Here is a 23,274-nt window from a genome sequence, read left to right as displayed (position 1 = left end):
GCACTTGGGATATCTGTCCTCTCTCAGCTTCTCCGGAGCACGAGTCTGCTTTCAATGGCTGTCTTCAAAATGTCTCTCATCTGCAGCTCCTGTGCTTTCTTCAAAGTGTCCCTCTTGGCTGTAGCTCCTCTTCAAAATGTCACTCTCAGCTGCACTGAGTTCCCTCTGCCTGTCAGCTTATTTATATAGCTCCACTGATCAAGAGCCACCCTGAGTGGGTGGGGCCACACCTCCATGGAAATATCTAATCAGAGTTATCACCTACAGTTGAGTGGGGCACATCTCCATGGAAACACTCAAAGAATTCCAATCTAATCAGCACTAAAATGTCTGCCCCACAACATTGCATCAAAGATAATGGCATTTGGGGGACATAACACATTCAAACCAGCACACCCTGTGAGGCTTCAAGCTGCTGTGCTTTTCCTAACCTGCCCAGCATGTGGCACCTGTCAGCCTGGTCACTTCTGATTGGTGTAAGGAGGTGTGGCCCCCTTAGTCCTTAGTTTCTGTTTTGGCTGTTTTCCCCCAGGCTCTGGGGTCTGGTTCTGAATGGGAAGCCGGTAGTAGGACTGGGCATCACGTCCTTCCTCTTAGGGAGGATACACACCCTAGGGAGTGATCATCAGCATTTAAATAGGTTCTTTGTCTCTCTGACTCTGCTGTCTCCACCCTTGTCTGGGTCAGAGAGCTGTGAACTGAAAATAGCTGTGGCTTTCTCCACTGAACTGCCCAGGTGGAAAGAAAGAAAAAGGGACAGAAAGACCCACTTCAGAGCCAGTCTAGGGGTCCCCCCAGCTTTACCTGCTGGCCAGAGACAGCACCCAATCCTCTGAGCTCCTCCTCATGGAACAGAGAAGTCCTCCAGTTCTTTAAGGTCAGTTGTCACTAAAAGCCTCTTTCTGCTTGTCAGGGATTTGTAGCTTGTATTGAGCAGCACATGTTTGTTAATCAAAATCCCAGTTGGAGCTGGACTGAGGTATATTTGCTTGTTCAGCTCCTCTCTATCACAGCGAGGTTTTACAGTTTGGGCTGCTGTGGGGGAAGGGAGCTCCCAGCTTGAGTCCATAGTCTTTACTTACAGATTTTATGCTGCAATCTCAGGCATTCCTCCCAATCCAGGTTGGTGTATGATGTGTGGACAGTCATGGTTGTCCCACAGCAGTTATTACAGATTATTTACTAGATGTTCCTGGTTGTTTATTTGTTGTTCCAGGGGGACTAACTAACTTCCACTCCTCTCTATGCCACCATCTTCATTCTCCACTTCATTCCTTTTTATGGTTGGATAATAATATTCTGTGGATATACCAATTTTGCCTATCAGTTCATCTGCTGAAAGACATTTAGGTTGTTTCCACTTTTTGCTTTTATGAATAATGCTGTTATTAACATTCATTAGAAGTTTTTCTGTGAATATATGTTATTTCTCTTGGATGTAGTCTTAGGAGTGGAATTGCTAGGTCATGTGGTAACTCTATGTTTAACCTTTTGAGGAACTGCCAAACTGTTTCCAAAGTGGCTATACCATTCTATAGTTTCACAAGCAATGAATGAGGGTTCCAATTTCTCCACATCCCCACCAATACTTGTTATAGTCTGTCTTTTTTGTTATAGCCATCCTAGTGTGTCAAAATCTTTAAGGTCAAAAATAACTTAAATTGATAGGAGAGAGAGGTGACATCATCAACATGGTGACATAAACAGCTACTGAAAACTCCTCTCCAGAGATTCAATGAATAAAAGGACAATTCTGAATTGTTTGAAATTCTGGAGGAGGATATAGATTGGAGAAGGACCCTGAAGATGCCTAATTGAAGAAAGAAAAGAAATATCAGGTAGGAATCTTCCATCCCAAACCAGCCAGTCCTCTCCCATCCCCCTCACCCGGGCTCAGTGCAGAAGAGGCAGAGAATCAGAAGACGGGAACCCTCCCACCAGGGACAAAGATTTTAAAATCTCACACAGCAGTGAGACATACCCCCACTGTTTGAAACCCAGAGAATAGGGGAGGACATTTCAAGGCCCAGGTCAGTGAGGGACAAAGAGACTGAGAAAACATACAGGGACTGGGTCTGAAAACTCTTCCCCCACCCTTGAGGGAAGCAGCAGCGACAGTCATTTCCTTGCCTTGGGGATGGCTAGAGTACTGGGCCTGCTGAGGGAATTCTCTGTAGCCCCACATCGAGCCAGATTTTGGCCAGCAAAGTGAGGGCATAAAAATTCCACCGTTTCAGTTAACCCGAGTGGATGCAGCCTATGCTTGGAGGCAAAGCAGCCTCTAAGGACGATTAAGTTACTAAACAGTGCCGTATTCTAGACAGTCTGGAAAGTGCAAAGGAATACTGACAACTTGCCAGTGAGAAAAACAAAGAAATACAGAGATCAAAGAAAACCAACAAGAAAACTCAAGGCAAAAGAGAGAAAACAACCTCCACAATAAACTAACCAAAAAAATCAGATGCCTAGACAGCAAAAAATCATAAGCCACACCAGGAAACACAATGATATGGCCCAATCAAAGAAACAAACCAACACTTCAACTGAGATTCAAGAGTTGAAACAACTAATTAAAGGTGTTCAAACAAATCTTCTAAATCAAATCAACAGTTGAAAGAAAATGTGACAAAAGAGATGAAGGATAAAGAGAAGACACTGGGTGACCATAAGAATTCATAAGCTTGAAAAAACAACTGGCAGAACTTATGGGAATGAAAGGCACAATAGAAGAGATGAAAAACACAATGGTGACATACAACAGCAGACTTGGAGAAGCAGAAGAAAGGATTACTGAACTAGAGGACAGCACATCTGAAATCCTACACACAAAGAACAGATAGGGAAAAGAATGGAAAAATATGAGCAGGGGCTCAGGGAACAGAATGACAACATGAAACACACGAAGATACGTGTTACCAGTGTCCCAGAAGGAGAAGAGACGTGAAAAGGGGCAGAAAGAATAATAGAGGAAATGATGAAAATTTCCCAACTCTTAGGAAAGACATAAAATTACAGGTCCAAGAAGCGCAGCATACCTGAAACAGAATTGATCCAAATAGACCTCCTTCAAGACACTTACTAATCAGATTGCCAAATGTCAGAGACGAAGAGAGAATTCTGAAAGCAGCAAGAGAAAGGCAATCGATCACACACAAGAAAGCTCAATAATACTAAGTGTGGATTTCTCAGTAGAAACCATGGAGGAGAGAAGGCAGTGGTATGATACATTCAAGATACTGAAAAAGAAAAACTGCCAACCAAGAATCCCATATCTGGCAAAACTGTCCTTCAAACACGAGGGAGAGTTTTAAATATTTACAGATAAACAGACACTGAGAGGGTTTGTGGATAGGAGACCTCCTCTACAAGAAATACTAAAGGGAGTGCTACAGACAGATAGAAAAGACAGGAGAGAGAGGTTTGGAGACGAGTGTAGAAATGATGATACCAGGAGATAGAAAGAGGGTAAAGATCAGGTATTTGATGCTGAAAGAGTACAGAATGTGCGGTCGGGGTTACTGCTTCTAGGGGGAGTGGCGGCCGGTAGCCGAGCCCTCAGCTCTCGGGGGCTGCTTAAGGGTACCGGCGGCGGGGGCTCTTTCCCGGAGGCGAGGGCGAGGCGGAGGACGTTGGCCAGAGTCCTCGGCGAGAGGCGTGCAAGGAGGGCGGCGATAAGGACAAAAACACTCTTCATCCAGTAGGGGTATGCGCCAAAGAGATTTATTCAGGGGTGATTACAGGTTATATAGGCTGGTAAGAGGGGCAGGGCTGGAAAGGAGGTGAAGTAGCCTAAAATGGCAATATTGAAGGGAGAGGGGCTAGGATTGGTTCTGAGAGGATTCAGGAGCCGTTGCAGCGGGCGGGGGTTGTTCTGGCCACGGTGCATGCGCACTGGCGGTGGCAGGAGTGGCCTTGGCACCAGGGAGTGGGTGGGTAAGATAAGGTAGTGGGGAAAGGGCAGTTGGGAGAAAGGCGGTTTCCTCCGGCAAGCCTCCCCTGCCAGTGGCATTTTGGGTGAGGAAAAGGGAGCTGCCTTGACCTCGCTCCTCAGGCTCGGGGGGGCTGCAGAGGGCACTCACGCCCGTACCTACTACCCTCCCCAGGGGGTGATATCAAGTCCCCTGGCCCAGGCCTGGTAAGTCGAGGCACAAGCTCAGTCCCCGCAATTCCCCTTTCTTTTCTAATTAGAGGAAGAGGCTTTACCGGAGAGGCCCACTAAGGGTGAGGGAAGGGGGAGGTAAGGGAAGGGAAAAAGGGGTTGACGGTGGCTCAGTGAGGCTGGAGCTCAGTGTTGGTGTGGTGCCCGGGCGCTTGACAATGGCTTCGCTGCAGCGGGCTGGGAGAAGGTGAGGGGTTTAAAGTTCAGGGGTTTAAAGTTCAGGGGTTTAAAGTTCAGGGGTTTAAAGTTCATGGGTTTAAAGTTCAGGGGTTCAGAGAAGCTGGAACTCGAGGTGAGAGCGATGTTCAGGTGATTGAGAAGGGCCTCGCGGTCGATGGGTTGACCGGTGGCGTTGAGGTCGCGGAGGGTTGGCTGTCATCTTGGAGTGGGGGGCGTCAGAGGTGGCGAGTCGCTGATACTGGATTTGCACGAACGAGGAAAAAATGGCATCTGTTTGTTTTCTTACAAGCTGGACAATTTTGCGTATGATGCAGGGTCCTAAGATGAGAGCTAGAATAATTATTAATAGGGGGCCAAGAAAAGGAAGGATGTATGGGAGGATGGGAGTGAAAAAACTGGACCAATAATTGGTGGCTTCACGATCTCTTTTACGCTTTTCCAGTCCCTCTCGGACTCTTTTCAGGCTGTCCTCGACGAGACCTGTGGAATTGGCATAAACACAGCACTCTTCTCCTAGGGCAGCGCAGAGGCCTCCTTCTTTGAGGAGGAGAAGGTCAAGACCTCGGCGGTTTTGGAGCACGACTTCAGAGAGGGAATTGACAGAATTTTTTAGATGGTAAATAGCGTTTTGTAGGTGACGAATGTCCTCGTCAACAGCCGCCCTGAGGTGAGTTAGGGCGGAGCCTTGACTGGCTAACGCAGCGATTCCGGTGCCAGCGCCGGCAAGACCTAGGAGGGAGGCAATTGTGAGGACGGTGATGGGCTCTCGCTTTCGCAGTGGGGTAGGAGCTGCAGTTCTTTCCAGACGGAGGAAGAAGTCTTCTTCGCTGTGGTATAAGACCCTAGGGATAAGGACAATTAGGAGGCAAGTTTCTTTATATTCGCTGATGATATTCGTGCTGAGACAGGGGGTAAGTCCTGTAGAGGAGCAGAGCCATTGGGAGGAGTTATGAGGAATGAGAAATTTTGCCGAGCTGCTGGGAGATGAGTAGCTGGCACAGGCAGTGAGGTCGGGAGAGTTACTGGAGCGAGGGCGGACGCACTTTCCTGTATAGGAGACTGAATGAAAGGTCAGGGGGACGGCAGAGGTATTCCAACTGCATTCCGAGGGGCTGTCTTCTGTGCTTTCTGAAAAGGAGAGGTTGGAGGCAACGGGCTCGTACAGTGAGGAAGAGGTGGAGAGGCAGAGCCAGCAGGAGGAGGTAAAATTGGGGTTGGAGGAGTTTACTGAGGCAAAGGCGGCTTGGATGAGGCTGAGGAGGGGAGAGGAATAACGAGAGGGGGGCAGAGGAAGCTGGGGTGGTGGAGTTTGAGATGTAGTTGAAGTACGTTTAGTTGGAACTAAGGTGCGGCTGGAGAGCTGTGGAAAAAGGGGGTTAATGACTTTATTGGGACCTATGCCAGAGGGTGTTTTCAAAGCAGTATTTTGGCCTGGTTGGTTTACAGCCTCCTTTTTTATAAGAATAAGTGATCTTCGGTCGACTCCTTTCTCATAGATTCTGAAGCCTCAAGTTTGACCGAGTAACCAGGAGGGATCAGTGGGGAGCTGCACTGTAAGATTAAGATGTGTGCAGGATTCCTTACTTTCTTGGCCGAGCCAGTTAACAGTAGGGAGTTTGCACCCTGTAGGGGCCCACTTTAAGGTAAGGTAATGATCAGGAACAGGAGGCTTCCAATTAGTGGTTAGTGTTTCACACCCCTAGTATGCACAGTAGTACTCGTTGGGGGAATTACAGTACGATTTTCCAGGATTTGAGGATGGGCACATGTAATATTGGGCCTGGGGATTACTTACCTTTCGAGCGCAGGTTTCTTCGACTCTGGAGACAAAGGTGGTGAAAGGCTTACTCGGCTCCTGGAAGAGCTTGGTAAATTTATTAGGCCGACAGGCAGAGCAATTGGCAAACGCGCGTAAGGCGATTCCCCAAAGGATAGGCCAAAAGGTGGCAGGTGCATTAATATAGGTAGATGCATTTAGAAACGCTCCAGTGCCCAAATAGGCTTCGGGGGGATGATAGACTCCAAGGGCTGCATCTTGCTCACTTTGCTTAGTTGCTTCTGCCTGGAAGTGAGCACGCCAGTCAACAAACTGACCGGGGTTAAAAATTGAACGGGCAAGCGAGGCCCAGTCTTGGGGGATGCAATAGTTCATGGCGAGATCCTGTAGTATTTGGGAAGCATATGGGCTACCTAACCCGTCCTCCTTGACGGCCTTGCGAAGCTGCTTGATAGTATCTAAGTCAATGGGATACCAGTCATGCGGCCTCTGTGGGGTGGGGGCAAGGTTAAGAGGAAAACAGCGAAAAGCACGAGAGAAAGGAGGACACGCTTGCAGAGGGCTTGGCGCGGGAGTGAGGGTAGGGGGAGCGTTGCCCCAAGGGTTGCCTTGAGGTGCTGAAGGCAGCCAGGGGTTGTTAGTCGGCAGGGTGGAAGGAGCGGCGGCAGCTGCCGGTAGCGGCTCCGAAGGGGAGCTCGCCGGAGGGAGAGGCGGGAGTGGGAGGCCCCAAGCGTCGCAAGATGGCGGCGCGGTAGGCGTGGCTAAGACACAAGATGGTGGATCAGCCCCGCCCTGTGAAAGGGTGGGGCCCAAGGCATAAGATGGTGGACTAGCTCCGCCCTGTGGAAGGGCGGGGTAAAGCATATGTGGTTTCCGGCCCAGCTTAGGGCTGATGTCATCACCGGAGCATTTCCTCCCCTCGATGGAAGAAGAAGGAGGAAGTTCGCCATCTTGGCGTGGCGCAGTATTATTTTGCTTTTTGGGAGTCACCTCGAGCGCGTTGTTAATCTGCTCGACTAAGGACTCCGTGTCCGAGTCATGATTTGAATTAGTATTGCTATCTGAGTCTGTTGGCTGGGTTGATAGGGCCTCTTTGGATTTAATGGGGCCTCTATCAGGGGGGAGGGAGCCTTGAAGGCAGGAGCGGATGGTTATCAAGGTGGGGAGCAAGCCGGGAGGGAAACGCTTGCTCTCATGTTCCATGGCATTAGTGACTCGATCAATAAGGCGATCATAAGTAACAGGGTCCCAAAGATGGCAAGTGGTGAGCCATGGGTTAAAGGGCAGCAGGAGATCCCAGTATATCTGCAGCTGCCGGACAGACACTTTACAGCGATGCGTGTCTAGGAGACCAGCCAGAGCACGAACTTGAGGTGCCTGACATGTAGATATACGATTACCCATAGCTGAGGGGAGAGGAGGGGGAGTTGCTCCCGAGCCGGGCCGGCCGGCTGGCAGGGAGGAGAAGGAGGAGTAGTTTATCGAGCAGAGAGAATGAGATAAACTGTGGCTGCAAGGCCGAAGGAGACGGCGAGAGCGGAAAGCAGTGCCCTTTGGCAACGAGAGCAGTCAGGGGGGGCAGTTGCAAAGAGGCACACGGCACCAAATGAGGAAATAAAGATACAAAGAACTACAGCAAAGTAATGGAGGGGAAGAGGGAGAGTGTTAGGAGGAACGGGGGTCATAGAAGTGCGCATACAAAAGGACGAAGAGAGCGTGGGGGAAGGGAGGAGTTCCTACTGGATGAAGAGAGCGTGGGGGAAGGGAGGAGCGGCTTCGGAGCAAGGAACCTCCCACGGCTCCGGAAGCGGCGAGGGAGAGGCGGCCCTACCTTGCAGGCGAGGAAATGGGAAGCTGGAGAGGCGTCCGGGCGAGCGAGTGACCTGCCAAACTGTCGTGTGGAGACGTTCCTCACACGGGGCACCAGTTGCGGTCGGGGTTACTGCTTCTAGGGGGAGTGGCGGCCGGTAGCCGAGCCCTCAGCTCTCGGGGCTGCTTAAGGGTACCGGCGGCGGGGGCTCTTTCCCGGAGGCGAGGGCGAGGCGGAGGACGTTGGCCAGAGTCCTCGGCGAGAGGCGTGCAAGGAGGGCGGCGATAAGGACAAAAACACTCTTCATCCAGTAGGGGTATGCGCCAAAGAGATTTATTCAGGGGTGATTACAGGTTATATAGGCTGGTAAGAGGGGCAGGGCTGGAAAGGAGGTGAAGTAGCCTAAAATGGCAATATTGAAGGGAGAGGGGCTAGGATTGGTTCTGAGAGGATTCAGGAGCCGTTGCAGCGGGCGGGGGTTGTTCTGGCCACGGTGCATGCGCACTGGCGGTGGCAGGAGTGGCCTTGGCACCAGGGAGTGGGTGGGTAAGATAAGGTAGTGGGGAAAGGGCAGTTGGGAGAAAGGCGGTTTCCTCCGGCAAGCCTCCCCTGCCAGTGGCATTTTGGGTGAGGAAAAGGGAGCTGCCTTGACCTCGCTCCTCAGGCTCGGGGGGGCTGCAGAGGGCACTCACGCCCGTACCTACTACCCTCCCCAGGGGGTGATATCAAGTCCCCTGGCCCAGGCCTGGTAAGTCGAGGCACAAGCTCAGTCCCCGCAAGAATGTTCAATAGGATTGATTGTATAGACCCAGAAATGGATAGCACAATATTGGGTGATGGTAGTACCATACGGTAAGTACACTGAACAAAGATGACTGTGAGTATGGGTGAAAGAGGAAGATTAGGGACATGTAGGACACCAGAAGGAAAGATACAAGATAAAGACTGGGATGGAAGAACTTAGTGAAACCTAGAGTGTTCAATGATTGTGATTAAATGTACAAATGTAAGAATGTTTTTACATAAGGGATAACAAATGAATGTCAACTTTGCAAGGTGTTAAAAATGAGATGGTATTGGGGAAAAAATACAATCAATGCAAACTAGAGTCTATAGTTAACAGTAACACTGTAATATGCTTCCATTAATTGTAACAAAGGCAATATACCAAAGAAGGATGTCTATAAGAGGGAGACAGAAGGGAGGGGTATGGGATTCTTGGTGTTGGTGTTGTTGTCTGACTTTTTTATTGTATTTTATTTTAATTTTGTTTTTTCTTTGTTACTTTTTTATTTGTCACTTTTTCCTTTCTTTTTTTTTTGTTTCTTTTTTCTTTTTTCACCTCTTCCTCTTTCCTTGTGGAAGAAACAGCAATGTCCTCATATAGATAGTGGTGGTGAATGCATAGCTATGTGATTATTCAAGGAACCATTGATTGTTTACTTAGGATGGAATATATGGTATGTAATAAAGCATCTATACAAGTGCTGGAGAAAATGTGTAGAAAGGGATGTACATAATCACCGTTGATGATTGTTGTAGCCAGTCTGGAAGGCAGTGTGGTGGTTCAATGGGAAGCTAAGCATGAGGATGCCATATGGTCCTGCAACCCTGTTATTTGGTTTATACTTGGAAGATCTGAAAAGTGGACACAAGAGGACATTTGCACAATGGGGTTTATGGCAGCAGTATTCACAATTCAGTTGATGGAGGTGACCTAAGGGTACATTGATGAATGGAATGGTGAACTGTGGTATATACATACAATGGAATATTGAGCTGCTACAAGAAGAAATGGAGTTGTGAGGTGAATGGACATTGAGGACAGTATGTTGAGTAAAATAAACCAGAAATGAAAAGAAAAACAGTATAATGCCTCACTAATATGAGCTAACTATAATGTGCAAACTTTGAGAATTGAATCTGAGAGCATAGGTTATCAGGGGAAGGCTTATTGTAAAGGTTCCTAGATTGTAAACTCTTACAGCAGTTACATCTATTTCTGAGTTGTAACGGCTATTTCTAAATTCTTTGTGTATAACCTGGTTGGTCCCTGGAATTTTGGGTATCTGTGTGGTACCTGAGACACAGAGCCAGAGTCCAGCAGCTATGAATGTCAGCACTACCCCATATAGTAAATGTTAAAGAGTCTGAAAAAGAGATCAGACTTCAATTAGAGATATGAACGAAAGGCACTTGATTAGGACTAAGGTAAATCAGACTAAAGGGTAAAAGATGATATTGACAGTGTTTTAAAATTTCAACTTCTGTGTGAAACCAAAGGAAGAGATGTTTATTAGGTGCAAAATCTGTATTTTCTGTAACACACTATAAAATTTAACTTGTATGGTTAGTTTGTTCAAATACCATAATTACATGGAACTTCGAATAGGAAGTGAAATCTGGTTGGTTTGTACAGGTTAATGTGAAGCCCCGATAAATCCCAGAGTAATTTGAGCAGAGAACAAAAATGTATTTGCAAATCCCCCTTGAGGGACTGGGGAAAAATGTGGAAATATTAAACTTCCCCACTTGGAGAATTAATGATATTCTCACAAGCATTGGGAACTATCAATATAGTAGGCCAAGCCCTTGATCTTGGGGCTTGTTCTTATGAAGCTTGTTACGGCAAAAGAGAGGCTAAGCCTACTTATAATTTTGCCTACGGGTCTCCCCCAGAGAACCTCTTTGTTGCTCAGATGTGGCCCCTCTCTTTCTCTCTAATCCCACTCGACAGGTGAACTCACTGCCCTCCCTCCTACGTGGGACATGACTCCCAGGGGTGTAAATCTCCCTGGCAACGTGGGATATAACTTCCAGGGATACCCTGGACCTGACATCATGGAATTGAGAAAGCTTTCTTGGACCAAAAGGGGGAAAAGAAATGAAACAAAATAAAGTTTCAGTGACTGAGAGATTTCAAATAGAATCGAGAGGTCATTCTGGAAGTTATTCTTAGGCATTATAAAGATATCCCTCTTTAATGTTTAGTGTATTAGAATAGCTAGAAGGAAAGACCTAAAACTGTCAAACTGCAACCCAGTAGCCTTGATTCTTGACGACGATTGTATAACTATGTAGCTTACACTGTGTGACTGTGTGAGTGTGAAAACCTCACACTCCCTTTAACCAGTGTAAGGAAAGATGAGTAGAAAACTGAGGGAAAAAAGTAAATGAACATTAGGGAGGGATGGGGGATGTGGGATGCTTTGGGTGCTCTTTTTTACCTTAATTTTTTTTTTCTTATTCTTTTTGTGTGTGTGGTAATGAAAATGTTCAAAAATTGACTGTAGTGATGAATGCACAATTATATGATGGTACTGTGAACAAATGATTGTACACTGTGGATGACTGTGTGGTTTGTGAATATATCTCAATAAGATTGAATTTTAAAAATTGACAGGAGAATGAACTAGTTCCATAATTACCTAGTAATTAACCTAAGCTATCTGAAGTGCCAGAGGCAAGATAGCACAGTAACACTCAGACCTTCTCTGTAGATATGTAGGAATACCTTATGCTCTTTAAAACAATGTGTTTAACATTCTTAAGGAGCATCTGAAGGGAGTTTTAAGAAGCATCTGAAGGGATTGCTTCAGCCTCTGTTTAGTATCAACAAAGCTCAATGCTTACTTGGAAAAGTACTTGGCAGACACTGGCCTCTTCACCCTCAACTCTGAGTCACTTTTTCCACTTACTTCACTTTCCCAAATATAATTCTACTTTTGCTCAAGGTGACAGGTTTTCATGGAGGATGGAGGTGAGTGGGGAACAACAGGGAAAGTCCCAGTCAAATGCCATAAGCGCGTAGTTAATATCACATTCCATATGGCCACCAGAAGTTACTGGTCCAGAACTGGACTTGAATAATGAAGAACTCTCCCAGCATCTGCTCAGTCTGTGGCTCTGCAGGTAAGGCCAGCACAGGCAGCACTCAGCAAGGCGATGAAGCAGAGCCACTGATATGATCATTACCACAGAAGCCAGCTGGGGAACACTATGAGAAAATGAAACCTGCAACAGTCACTCAGGGCATAATTCTCATAAGGATGCTGTAAGCCAATAGTAGTTGAACTCAATTACTTTATACTCAGAATAGGGTAGAAAGCTTCATTTCTATTCTTTCTGGAGCTGAAAATTTCATGATCATTTGGCAAGCCTTTCAATTCTTATGGACACCATCTTATAAAGGGGGTATTTTTCAGTGATCCTTACTGTTGTTCTTTCTGGGCCCAGCCACTGTCAAAAACAAGAGCTCTACACAGTTGGGGGTAATCAAAGAATTCACTGCACTACCATGTTCTGCTTTTTTTTTTGAGAACAGAAAAGCAGATGGCAATTTCATAGTTATTCCTGTCACTATATCTGGAAAAAAGTCAAAAGACCATTTCCAGACCAAAGAAATATAAGGCATGGGTCATAAACAAAGGCCATTTGAAAAACTCAGAGAAACCAACTGAGTCATAGCAGAAGGACAAGAAGTCCAGTTTTCAGCCACAGATTTAATCAGATTAGAGTCTGGTGGTTTTGTTTACTAACCTTTTCTCCATGACCTTGCTGTGCCAATTTGAATGTATTATGTCCCCCCAAACGCCATTATCTTTGATGTAATCTTGTGTGGGAAGACCTATCAGTGTTAATTAGATTGTAATTCTTTGAGTGTTTCCATGGAGATATGCCCCACCCAACTGTGGTGATGACTCTGATTGGATAATATCCATGGAGGTGTTACCCCACCCATCAGGGTGGGTCTAAATTAAATCACGGGAGCCATATAAATGAGCTGGCAAACAGAAGGAACTCAGTGCAGCTGAGAGTGACATTTTGAAGAGGAGCTACAGCCAAGAGGGACACTTTGAAGAATGCACAGGACCTGAGAGAGTAGCTGCAGCTGAGAGACAGTTTGAAGATGGCCGTTGAAAGTAGACTTTTGCTCCAGAGAAGCCAAGAGGGGAAAAAACGCCCCAAGAGCAACTGAGAGTGACATTTTTGAGGAACTGCAGCCTAGAGAGGAATGTGCTGGGAGAAAGCCATTTTGAAACTGGAACTTTGGAGCAGATGACAGCCATGTGCCTTCCCAGTTAACAGAGGTTTTCCAGACACCATTGGCCATCCTCCAGTGAAGGTATCCGATTGCTGATGTGCTACCTTGGACACTTTATGGCCTTAGACTGTAACTGTGTAACCAAATAAACCCCCTTTTTATAAAAGCCAATCCATCTCTGCTGTTTTGCATTCCAGCAGCATTAGCAAACTAGAACACTTATCTTCTCTTATACTACCAGTACTTCTTCAGATATCTATTAATACTCTTTAAAATCTCAATTCTTTCTGATGGTGTACATTTAAAAATATTTTATTGTCATTTTTTGGCAATGTAATTGTTCCGGTTTGCTAGTGTTGCTGTTATGCAAAATACCAGAAATGGATCGGATTTTATAAAGTGTGTTTATCTGATTACAAAGTTACTGTCTTAAGGCCATAAAGTGTCCAAGGTAAGGCATCAACAACAGGGTACCTTCACTGAAGGATGGCCTTGGCCCCTGGAAAACCTGTGTAAGCTCGGAAGGCAAGTGGCTGGCATACCTTTGCTCACAGGTTGCGTTTCAAAATGGCGTTCTCCAAAATGTTGCTCTTAGGGCGTTTTGCCCTCTCTTAGCTGCAGCTCTCTCCAAAATGTCACTCTTAGATCCTCTGAGATCCTTCTGTCTGTGAACTCTTTTTTATAGGACTCCAGTGATTTAATAAAGACCCGCCCTGAATGATAGGGTAGCACCTCCATGGAAATTATCCAATCAATGGTCTCGTCCCATTGATTGAGTCACATCTCCATAGAAACACTCAATCAAAGAAACCAACCTAATCAACACTAATATGCCTGCCCCCACAAAATTGCTTCAAAGATAATGGAGTTTTAGGGGACATAATATATCCAAACCGGCATAGTAATATATTCCAATATTCCAAACCAACAAAAGGTATACAGTGTAAAGTCTCCCTTCCATACCTGTCTCTAAGTATTCTCTACCCTGTGAGCAACTAATGCTATCAGTTTTTTTTACTCCTGTGAGAGATATTTAATGTATGTTTAGTCAAATACTAAATATATTTTCATCCAACCATTTTTACACAAATGTTAGCATTCTGTAAACACTGTTCAGTGCTTCCTTTTTTCACTTAATATATTTTGAAGAACATTCCATTTCATTACATAAATAATGTTCTATTCTTTTTTAATAGCTAAATAGTATTCTATAGTATTCCAAGTTTCATAATCATAATTTACTTAATCTATCCCTTATTGATGACATTTAGGTTATTTCCAATCTTGTTACATATATATCACTGCAATGATTAAATAACCTTGCATTTTTATTATTTTACACATTGTGAGTATATTTGCAGTATCTATTGCTAGAAGTGGAATTGCTGGGTTAAAGGGTATATACATTTGTGATTTTGGTAAATACTGCTAAATTACCCTTTATAGAGATTGTGCCAATTCACATTCCTGCCGGTAATACATAAGTGCTTGTTTTCCCACTCCCACAAACAGTGTTATCAGATATTGTTTTTTTCAAATCTGATATAAAAAACTATATATGTTCATGTGTGTATCTATATTGTTATACATCTTCTTATATTTTTAGGAACCAATTGTATATTGTTCCGGTTTGCTAAAGCTGCCAGAATGCAAAATACCAGAAATGGACTGGCTTTACAATGGGGGTTTATTAGTTCACAAATTTACAGCTGTAGGGCCATGAAAATGTCCCAGTTAAGGCATCAATAGGATGATACCTTCTCTGAAGAAAGGCTGATGGCATCTGGGGTTCCTCTGTCACACGGGAAGGTATATGGCCAGAGTCTGCTGGTCATCTCCCAGGGTTAGATTCTGATTTCCACTGCTTTCTCCAAAATGTCTCTGGGCTTCTGTCTTAGCTTCTCTCTCTCAGCTCCTGTGCATTCTTGCTTGTTTCTCCCAGTGCATTTCTCTCTAAAGTGTCTGGGGATCCTCTCTTAGCTTTTCCAGGGCAAACTCTGGATTTCATCTCTTAGCTTCTCTCCTGGTTCTGGTTTCAACGGCTGTCTCCAAAATGCCTCTCTGTCTGCATCTCCAAGTGCCTGGGTCTGCATCAGCTCTGGGCCCTCTCTCCCTCCCTGAGCTCTCTTAAAGACTCCAGTAAACTAATTAAGACCCACCTTTAATGGGTGGGATCACATCTCCATGAAAACAACCTAATCAAAAGATCCCACCCACAATAGGTCTGCTCCCACAAGAGTGAATTAAAAGAACATAGTCTTTTATGGAGTACATAACAGATTCAAACCAGCACATATATCCTTTTCTGTGAACTGATTATATCCTTTACCCACTTTTCTAACTGGGTTGTTGATCTTTTAAAATAATGATCTGTAGAGACTCAATATATATTAGGAAACTAACCCTTTGAGCAAAAGTTGTAAGTATTTTTCCTAGTTCACTGTTTGACCTAGTTTGTTGTTGTTTTGTGGTGTTTGTCATACAGAAGTTTTTATTTTCATTTAACAATTTTTAATGGTGCTTGAATCTTGTCATAGTTAAAAGGAAAAATGCACTGGCATAAGGATCAACATATAGATCAATAAAATAGAACGGAAAGTCCAGAAATAAACTCACACTTCTATGGCCAGTTGATTTTTGACAAGGTTACCAAGTCCATTCAATGGGGAAAGAAAAGTTTTTTAACAAATGGGTGTTGGGAAAACAGGATTTCCACATGCTAAAGAATGACATTGGACCCTACCTCACATAATATACAAAATTTAACTCAAAATAGATCAAGGACATAAATATAAGGGCTAAAACCAAACAAAACTCTTAGAAGAAAACATAGGGGGGAATCTTCATGACCTTGGATTTGGCAATGGATTTTTGGATATGATACCAAAAGCATAAACAACAAAAGAAAAAAAAACAGATAAACTGGATTTCACCAAATTTAAAAACTGTTGTCCATCAAAGGACATCATCAAGAAACTGAAAGACAACCTACATAATGGGAGAAAACAGTTTCCATAATACTGTACATAATACATAATACTGTATGAAAAATAAAAAATAAAATAAAAAATAAAAAATTCTGAGACAAGGTTTAATATCTAGACTATATAAAAAATCCTCAACAATAAAAAGACACACGATTCAATTAACAAATGCACAAGGGACTTGAACAGACCTTTCTCCAAAGAAGATACATGTTCTAGTTTGCTAATGCTGCGGAATGCAAAACACCAGAGATGGATTGGCTTTTATAAAAAGGGGGTTTATTTGGCTATACAGTTACAGTCTTAAGGCCATAAAGTGTCCATCAACAAAGGGTACCTTCACTGGAGGATGTCCAATGGTGTCTGGAAAATCTGTGTTAGCTGGGAAGGCACATGGCTGGCATCTGCTCCAAAGTTCTGGTTTCAAAATGGCTTCTCCCAGGACATTCCTCTCTAGCAAGCTTGCTCCTCTTCAAATAACATCACTCACAGCTGCACTGTGTTCAGTCTCTTTGAGTCAGCATGTTTTATATGGCTCCACTGATCAAGGCCCACCCTGAATGGGTGGAGTCACACCTCCATAGGAGTATCCCACCGAAGTCACCACCCACAGCTGGGTGAGGCACATTCCAAGCAAATCTAACCAGCACCAAAACGTCTGTCCCACAAGACCACAAAGATAATGGCATTTGGGGGACACAATACATTCAAACTGGCACATTCCACCCCCTGGAACCCAAAATGACATTATCTTTCCAAATACAAAATACATTCATTCCATCACAATACCACAAAAACTCAAATCATTTCAGTAACAAAAGTTAAGTACAAAATCCCATCAAAATCAATTTAGACGTGGTCAGTCCTAAGGCATAATTTTCCTTTAGCTGTGGATCTGTGAACCTAGAACAAGTTATGTGCTTCCAATATACAAAGGAGAGACATTCATAGGATAAACATTTCCATTGCCATAAGGAGAAACAGTAAGGAAAACAGGGTTAACAGGACCAAAAGAGTTCCTAAAACCTGCAGGACAAACTCCATTAGATTTCAAAGTCTGAGAGTCATTTACAGAACAATGTTGCATCCTTGGGGCTTGAGAGAGCGGGAGTCTAACCCTTCCCAAGGGCCTTTTCGGCAGCCCTTTCCTCTCCAAACGCTTGGGTGAGTGCTCCAACACTTCCACACATTGGGGAGACCACCTTCTCGGCCCCACCCTCTTCAAACCTCGGGGCAGCTCCCGGATTCCCTTCCATCTCCGGGGCACACGCTCAACCCCTTCAGAACAGTGTGGTGGCAGCCAGGCTCTCCTCAATTCCCTGGAAATGTGCTCCACCCTCTTTGGGACCTGAGGTGGCAAAACTCTTCCCGAGCATCGAGGCGGAAAGCCCGCCCTCGACCTCCAGGGCAAACTCACCCTTTCCATGCATGTGGGCTGCTCCGCTCTCCCAGCCCTAAACCTCTTGACTCCAGACCTCAACCTCCATGGCTCTGTCTTTAAAGAGATTTTTCCTTTAATTTTTTCCTTGTCTGTCTCCTCCAGTGCAGACCGGCAATGGCTCCGTCTATAAAGATCTCGCAAAAATTCTGTTGGCTTTGCATGAAGCATGCAGGGGTCAAAGCCATCAGACAATAGGAGTTTCCACAAATCCTTTCTGCTTAACTCCTTATCCAATCTTGGCTTGTCCTCAGGTTGGGCTGTAGCTTCTGGGATTCTACCCACTGGAAGCCCGTAATTTTCTAAGCCATCAACTTCTGGTTTCTTTGAACCCAAGAGTTCAGTTCTAAGTTTCTCTCTCTCTGCTCGCATTTTACTATAAGCTGCAAGGAGAAGCCAGGATACGTCCTCCACACGTAGTCTGGAGATCTCCTCAGCTAAGTATTCCAAGTTGTTGCTTCCAGATTCTTCCTTCCATCTGACACCAGGACTCAATTTTGCCAAATTCTCTGCCACTTTAAAACAAGGATCGCCTTTCTTCCAGTTTACAACACATTCATCATTTCTGTTTAAGTCCTCATCAGAAGTATCTTTATAGTCCATATTTCCACAAACAGTCTCTTTAAAGCAGTTTTGGCCTTTTCTGTCAAGCTCCTCACAACTCTTCCAGAAATTCCCCCTTATCCATTTAAAAAGCCGTTCCAACATGTTTGGTATTTGCAAACTCAGCAGCAAAAGCACCCCACTCCTGGTACCAAAATCTGTTCTAGTTTGCTAATGCTGCGGAATGCAAAACACCAGAGATGGATTGGCTTTTATAAAAAGGGGGTTTATTTGGCTATACAGTTACAGTCTTAAGGCCATAAAGTGTCCATCAACAAAGGGTACCTTCACTGGAGGATGTCCAATGGTGTCTGGAAAATCTGTGTTAGCTGGGAAGGCACATGGCTGGCATCTGCTCCAAAGTTCTGGTTTCAAAATGGCTTCTCCCAGGACATTCCTCTCTAGCAAGCTTGCTCCTCTTCAAATAACATCACTCACAGCTGCACTGTGTTCAGTCTCTTTGAGTCAGCATGTTTTATATGGCTCCACTGATCAAGGCCCACCCTGAATGGGTGGAGTCACACCTCCATAGGAGTATCCCACCGAAGTCACCACCCACAGCTGGGTGAGGCACATTCCAAGCAAATCTAACCAGCACCAAAACGTCTGTCCCACAAGACCACAAAGATAATGGCATTTGGGGGACACAATACATTCAAACTGGCACAATACACAAATGGCCAATCAGCTCATGAAAAGTTGCTCGACATCATTAGCCATTAGGGAAATGAAAATCAAAACCACAATGAGATACCACTTCATATCCACTAGGAAGGCAATTGTTTAAAAAAATAGATAACAAGCATTGGCAAGGATATGGAGTAATTGGAACCCTCATATATTGCTGGTGAGAATGTGAAAGGGTATATCTGCTATAGGAAACAGTTTGGAGGTTTCTCCAAAAGTTAAGCATAGAATTACCATATGACCCAGCAATTCCACTCCTAGGTATATACCCCTAACAACTGAGAATCAGGACTCAAGCAGATGATTGTACACCAAGATTCATAGCAGTATCATTCACAAAAGAAACAATCCAAGTGTCCAACAACAGATAAATGGATAAGCAAAATGTGGTATATACATATAATGGACTATTATTCAGTCAATAAAAAGAATGTAGTTCTGATACATACTACAACATAGAAGAACCTTGAAAACACTATGCTAAGTGAAAGAAGCCAAACACATAAGGATAATTATTGTATGATTCCACTTACATGAAATATCTAGAATAAGCAAATTCATAGAGACAGAAAGCAGATCAGAATTAAGAAGAAATGAGGATGTTTGGGGGATGAGCAAGTTTCGGTAATAGATGGTGGTGATGGTAGCATAATATTGCAAATATATTGAATGCCACTGAGTTGTACACTTAACATGGTTAAAAGGACAAATTTTATGATATATATATATTACCATGATAAAATGTTTAAAAAAGAAGAACACAATATGCTCAAGAAGTGACCTAAGTTGACTCTCAGGTATCTTCCTTCTCCTCTTTTCAGTGATTTTTAGGCTTTTCCAACCTGGCAAAGTTAGAAATGTAAAACCTGTCCACTCTTGATCTAATCTTCCAATTTTACGAAAACTCTTCTGAGGTAAGGTAAGGGGAAGAGAATTATTTGATTTTTATTCAAGCATTTAGCTTTCAAAGAACAGTTTACACAAAAATTCACTTGATTTTTAACTGAAAAAAAAAAAGGAAACACTTCTAAACCTTACCAACAGTAATTAGCCGCAGCAGAGTTAGCATCCACCTCTTGTTGGCCAACTTCCAGAAAGGAGTCATTGTTAGGAGTACTGGAGAAAGAGAGGCTATGCCAAAACCTTCAAGCCCAGTGAGTTCTAGTGTTTGCAGAGGAAAGTAATAGATCATTGGTCCCAGGCCATGGTAGAGAGACCAAGAAACATACCCTATAAAAAAATTTTAAAAGACAGCAAGTGTAACTTCACTTTATTTCACACAGTAGCCCTGTCCCTCCTGGCTGCCCTCCTTTCAGTAACAAAATCCTTCCCTTTTGCCAGTCAGACACAGATTGAGAATGGCTTTCCTTCTGCTGCGAGACCCTCAACATCCCTTGTTTGTTCCTTTAACCTTGTCCATGACCCTGTAAGTAGTCCCTTTATTTAAGCCTCTTCCTTTTGACTACCAGAGATGAATTTGGTTTCCACCAGGACTAATAAGAAACTGCCTACCTCAGAGGGTAACTGTTAGCATTCAACGAAACAAACGGGTGTGAGAAAGGAGCTTTGTCAAATACAGAGCAACTAGTTTTGATACCAGTGAGTTTTCCCTGACAAACATCTTCTAAATGTCCTCATATTTTTAACAGTATAAGCTAAGATTTGCTTTGAAATAAATGGCTTCATGAACATGAAATGTTTGGATAAATTAAAGGAAAACGTCTTCATTTAAAAAATTTTCCTTATGCAAATTGACCCCTATCCAATGTGATAAATCACAAAAATTAAAAAGAGCACAACATAGCAGGACTCCCTCCTCCTACCCCAGACTACATCCAAAGCCACTTTGGTTAGGACAATCATCTTCTTGTGTATAAACCTGTTAAACTCAACCAGGAGGAGGTAGTGAGGCATACTGGAACATCCAGATTTGAACTCGGTTTCATCTCTGCCAATTACTAACTGCGTAATATTGAGCAATAAGAATAATTAATACGAACAGGCACTTATCATGCGCTAGGCTGTGAGCTAAGTATTTAACAGGGATCCTCTCTTAGTTCTCACACCCCCATGAAGCCGGTACTACTTTTACTCCGCTCTTACAAATGCAAACAACAACAAAACAACGTAACATAAAAACCGAGATTGGGAAAGTTCCGTAATTGCCTAAGGTCACACAAGTGGCAAATAGCAGAATGGACTGAAACTCAGGCAGTCTGGCTCCAAATAGCCTGCAGAGTAAACTTTCACTGTTTGGTAAACTTTCTCCCAAGTGACTTCTCCCAGCCGCCCTTTTTTAATCAGCAAAATATGACTTTTAACCACCTCACAGGTTTGTTAGAAGGATTAAAGGAGATCAAGCATATGAAATACCTAACACCTAATACCTAAATTAGTCGCTTTACACCTCGCTACCTATGAGATACTGAATCGGAAAAAGAGAAAGAGCCTGGGACCCTCCTGAGCATCACTGGTTCCAAGAGAATTAAGTTCTCAAGAAGGCGCCCCTCCCAGGCCAGAGGGCGTGGGGCTCTAGCAATCTCTCAAACATTTGTCTGGGAACTATGATTTTCATCTTACCGCCCCAGCAGGATTACACTATTAATCGTCCTTGAGACTTTTTGCAAAGCTGCTAAGTAAGCAAAGGGGACTCGAATCCGATGCGTCTCACCAAATGCGAAGTGTGCAGCCGCCGCCGAGGCAACTCCTGCACCCCCCACCCCCACGCACGGCTTATGGCAGCAGCTACCGCCTGTGCGCACCTGCAGCCCCCGAGGGAAACAGGTGCCCTTAACTTCCGAAAGTTGAAGTTCAGTACTGAATTTTATTAAGTTAAACTCAAAGGTCACGGGTAAGGGGATTCCCGGGCGATAGAAGGCCGCGCGGGTTCAAGGCCCGCAAGTGGAGACTTTGTGCCCCTTGGGCGCAATCCCAGAGCTGCAAGGGAACTGGGAGGGCCTCAACTCCCGAATCCTCGGCTTCGGAACTTAAATCTAGGTCTTTTCTTTCATTCCCGTCGACAGCCGAAGTTCCCAGGGGACGATAAGCATCTCCATTCTGGGCACAGAGGGCGCTTTACTCCCTTCCGGAGCATAGCCAAGCCGGCCGAGCGCAGCGGCGCCAGGCAGGGCGAGGGGGCGAGGGGGCGCGGGAATCCGCGACCTCGGCGAGGGCGGCCTCAGCTTACCCAGTAGGGTCTCCAGGAGGATTTCTCTCCACAGGGAGGGCATCGCCGCGTCGTAGAGAGGCGCTCTGCAGGAAAGCACCGCGGGCCAACTCTGCCGCACCCGCCCTGCGCCCCGAGCGTGGGAGCCGCGCGCGCCGTCTACAGCCGAGTCCTCCGGGGCTGCTTCCGGACCCCAAGTTCCCACGTGGAGTCCGCCGCCAGCCGGCCCGCGTGCCGAGCCGAGAGCTGGGTGCGGCCAGCGGCCCATCCGCCCCTTTCGCTCCACACCCAGACCTGCCCGCGCCGGCCGGGCGCCGCCTGTGCGCGCTCCTCCGCCGCGGGCAACCCCAGTCTCCGCTCCTTCGCAGGGCTGTTTCTGCCCGAGTCCAGCCGCGTCCCAGCAACTGCCTTCTCCCGGACGCGAATACAGACTGCAGAGACATGCGTCCGGGCGTGGTTACTTAGGGACCTTGGAACCTGCCGTCGGGCAAGAACGATGTGGCCCGGGCCGCTCGCCGAGCAGCCTGGTAGGCGGAGCGTTACCAGCGCCGAGCGTGTGGAAACAAGTGCAATTTGGGACAGGTGTGCCACCAGTGCCCACTTTGAAACGAAGCCACGGGGGAGCTTTGCAGGTAGAAGATGGAGGGGAAAGACTGGAGACGCGGATCCGGCAGCTTGAGCTGAGGGAGAAAGCCCATGATACCGGATCTAGTGCTTCCGGCATCCAAACAGCTTCGGGCATCTTACGCGACCGCGCGGTGTCAAGGCCAAGCCAGCGCTGCGGAGGCCTGCGGTTTCTGGCGAGTCCTACCTGATTGCGCTAGTCCTTCTCAGCTTTTGGTAGCAAACAACTTGCGTTCTGGAATCATGGCCAAAAATTCTGGAGAAGGCAGGATTTTCTATGGTTAGGCGAGAGAAAACAACTGATGTGAGTGCAAACTGCTCTCCCAGCTCCATGAATATTTGAGAGTACCCATCTTTAAGGAGAAGGTGGGAGATGTTTTAATTAATAGTAGGGTGAACTGGGCAGGACATTTCTCCCCAAATATCAGGAAATTTGACATTTTTAAAGAACCTTCTGAAAACAATGTATTTTAATTCGCTTTACTTTTTAGTGAGTTCATTTATCACTTCTGGAAAGTTTGCTTTGGAATTAAACAATGGTGGAGGGTCTAAAAAAGCATTAGAATTACTTGAAAGTAATGGTGGCTATAATTTCTTAGCAGTATTGAGGAAAGAGTTCCAGATTACTTAATTACTTGCTAAGTACACTTTGTCACAAGGATAGAGAGATAGATCAGTGAAACAGTTTTGAGGGCCCAGAAATAAACCTTCTCATTTACTGTCAATAGATTTTTGACAAGGCTGCTCTTCTGGTTCACTAGAGTTGCCATTATGCAAAATACCAGAAGTGGATTGGCTTTTA

General features: G+C 45.1%; 1 protein-coding gene across 1 annotated transcript in view; it reads right to left on the bottom strand.

The window, feature by feature from the left end:
* Positions 1-22,260, bottom strand: part of CWH43 (cell wall biogenesis 43 C-terminal homolog) — a 107,799-nt gene extending 85,539 nt beyond the window's left edge. The window contains exons 1-2 of the mRNA XM_037828936.1: positions 21,870-22,260; positions 19,721-19,912 (exon numbers count right to left, since the gene is read on the bottom strand). Coding sequence (XP_037684864.1) covers positions 19,721-19,912; positions 21,870-22,116 — 439 coding nt within the window. The 5' untranslated portion in view covers positions 22,117-22,260. The remainder of the gene's footprint in view (positions 1-19,720; positions 19,913-21,869) is intronic.
* Between the last annotated feature and the right edge of the window lie 1,014 nt (positions 22,261-23,274).

The sequence above is a fragment of the Choloepus didactylus genome, chromosome 3 (genome assembly GCF_015220235.1).
Source record: "Choloepus didactylus isolate mChoDid1 chromosome 3, mChoDid1.pri, whole genome shotgun sequence".
Classification (NCBI taxonomy): Eukaryota; Metazoa; Chordata; class Mammalia; order Pilosa; family Megalonychidae; genus Choloepus; species Choloepus didactylus.
This window is presented reverse-complemented; position numbering and strand designations above follow the sequence as displayed.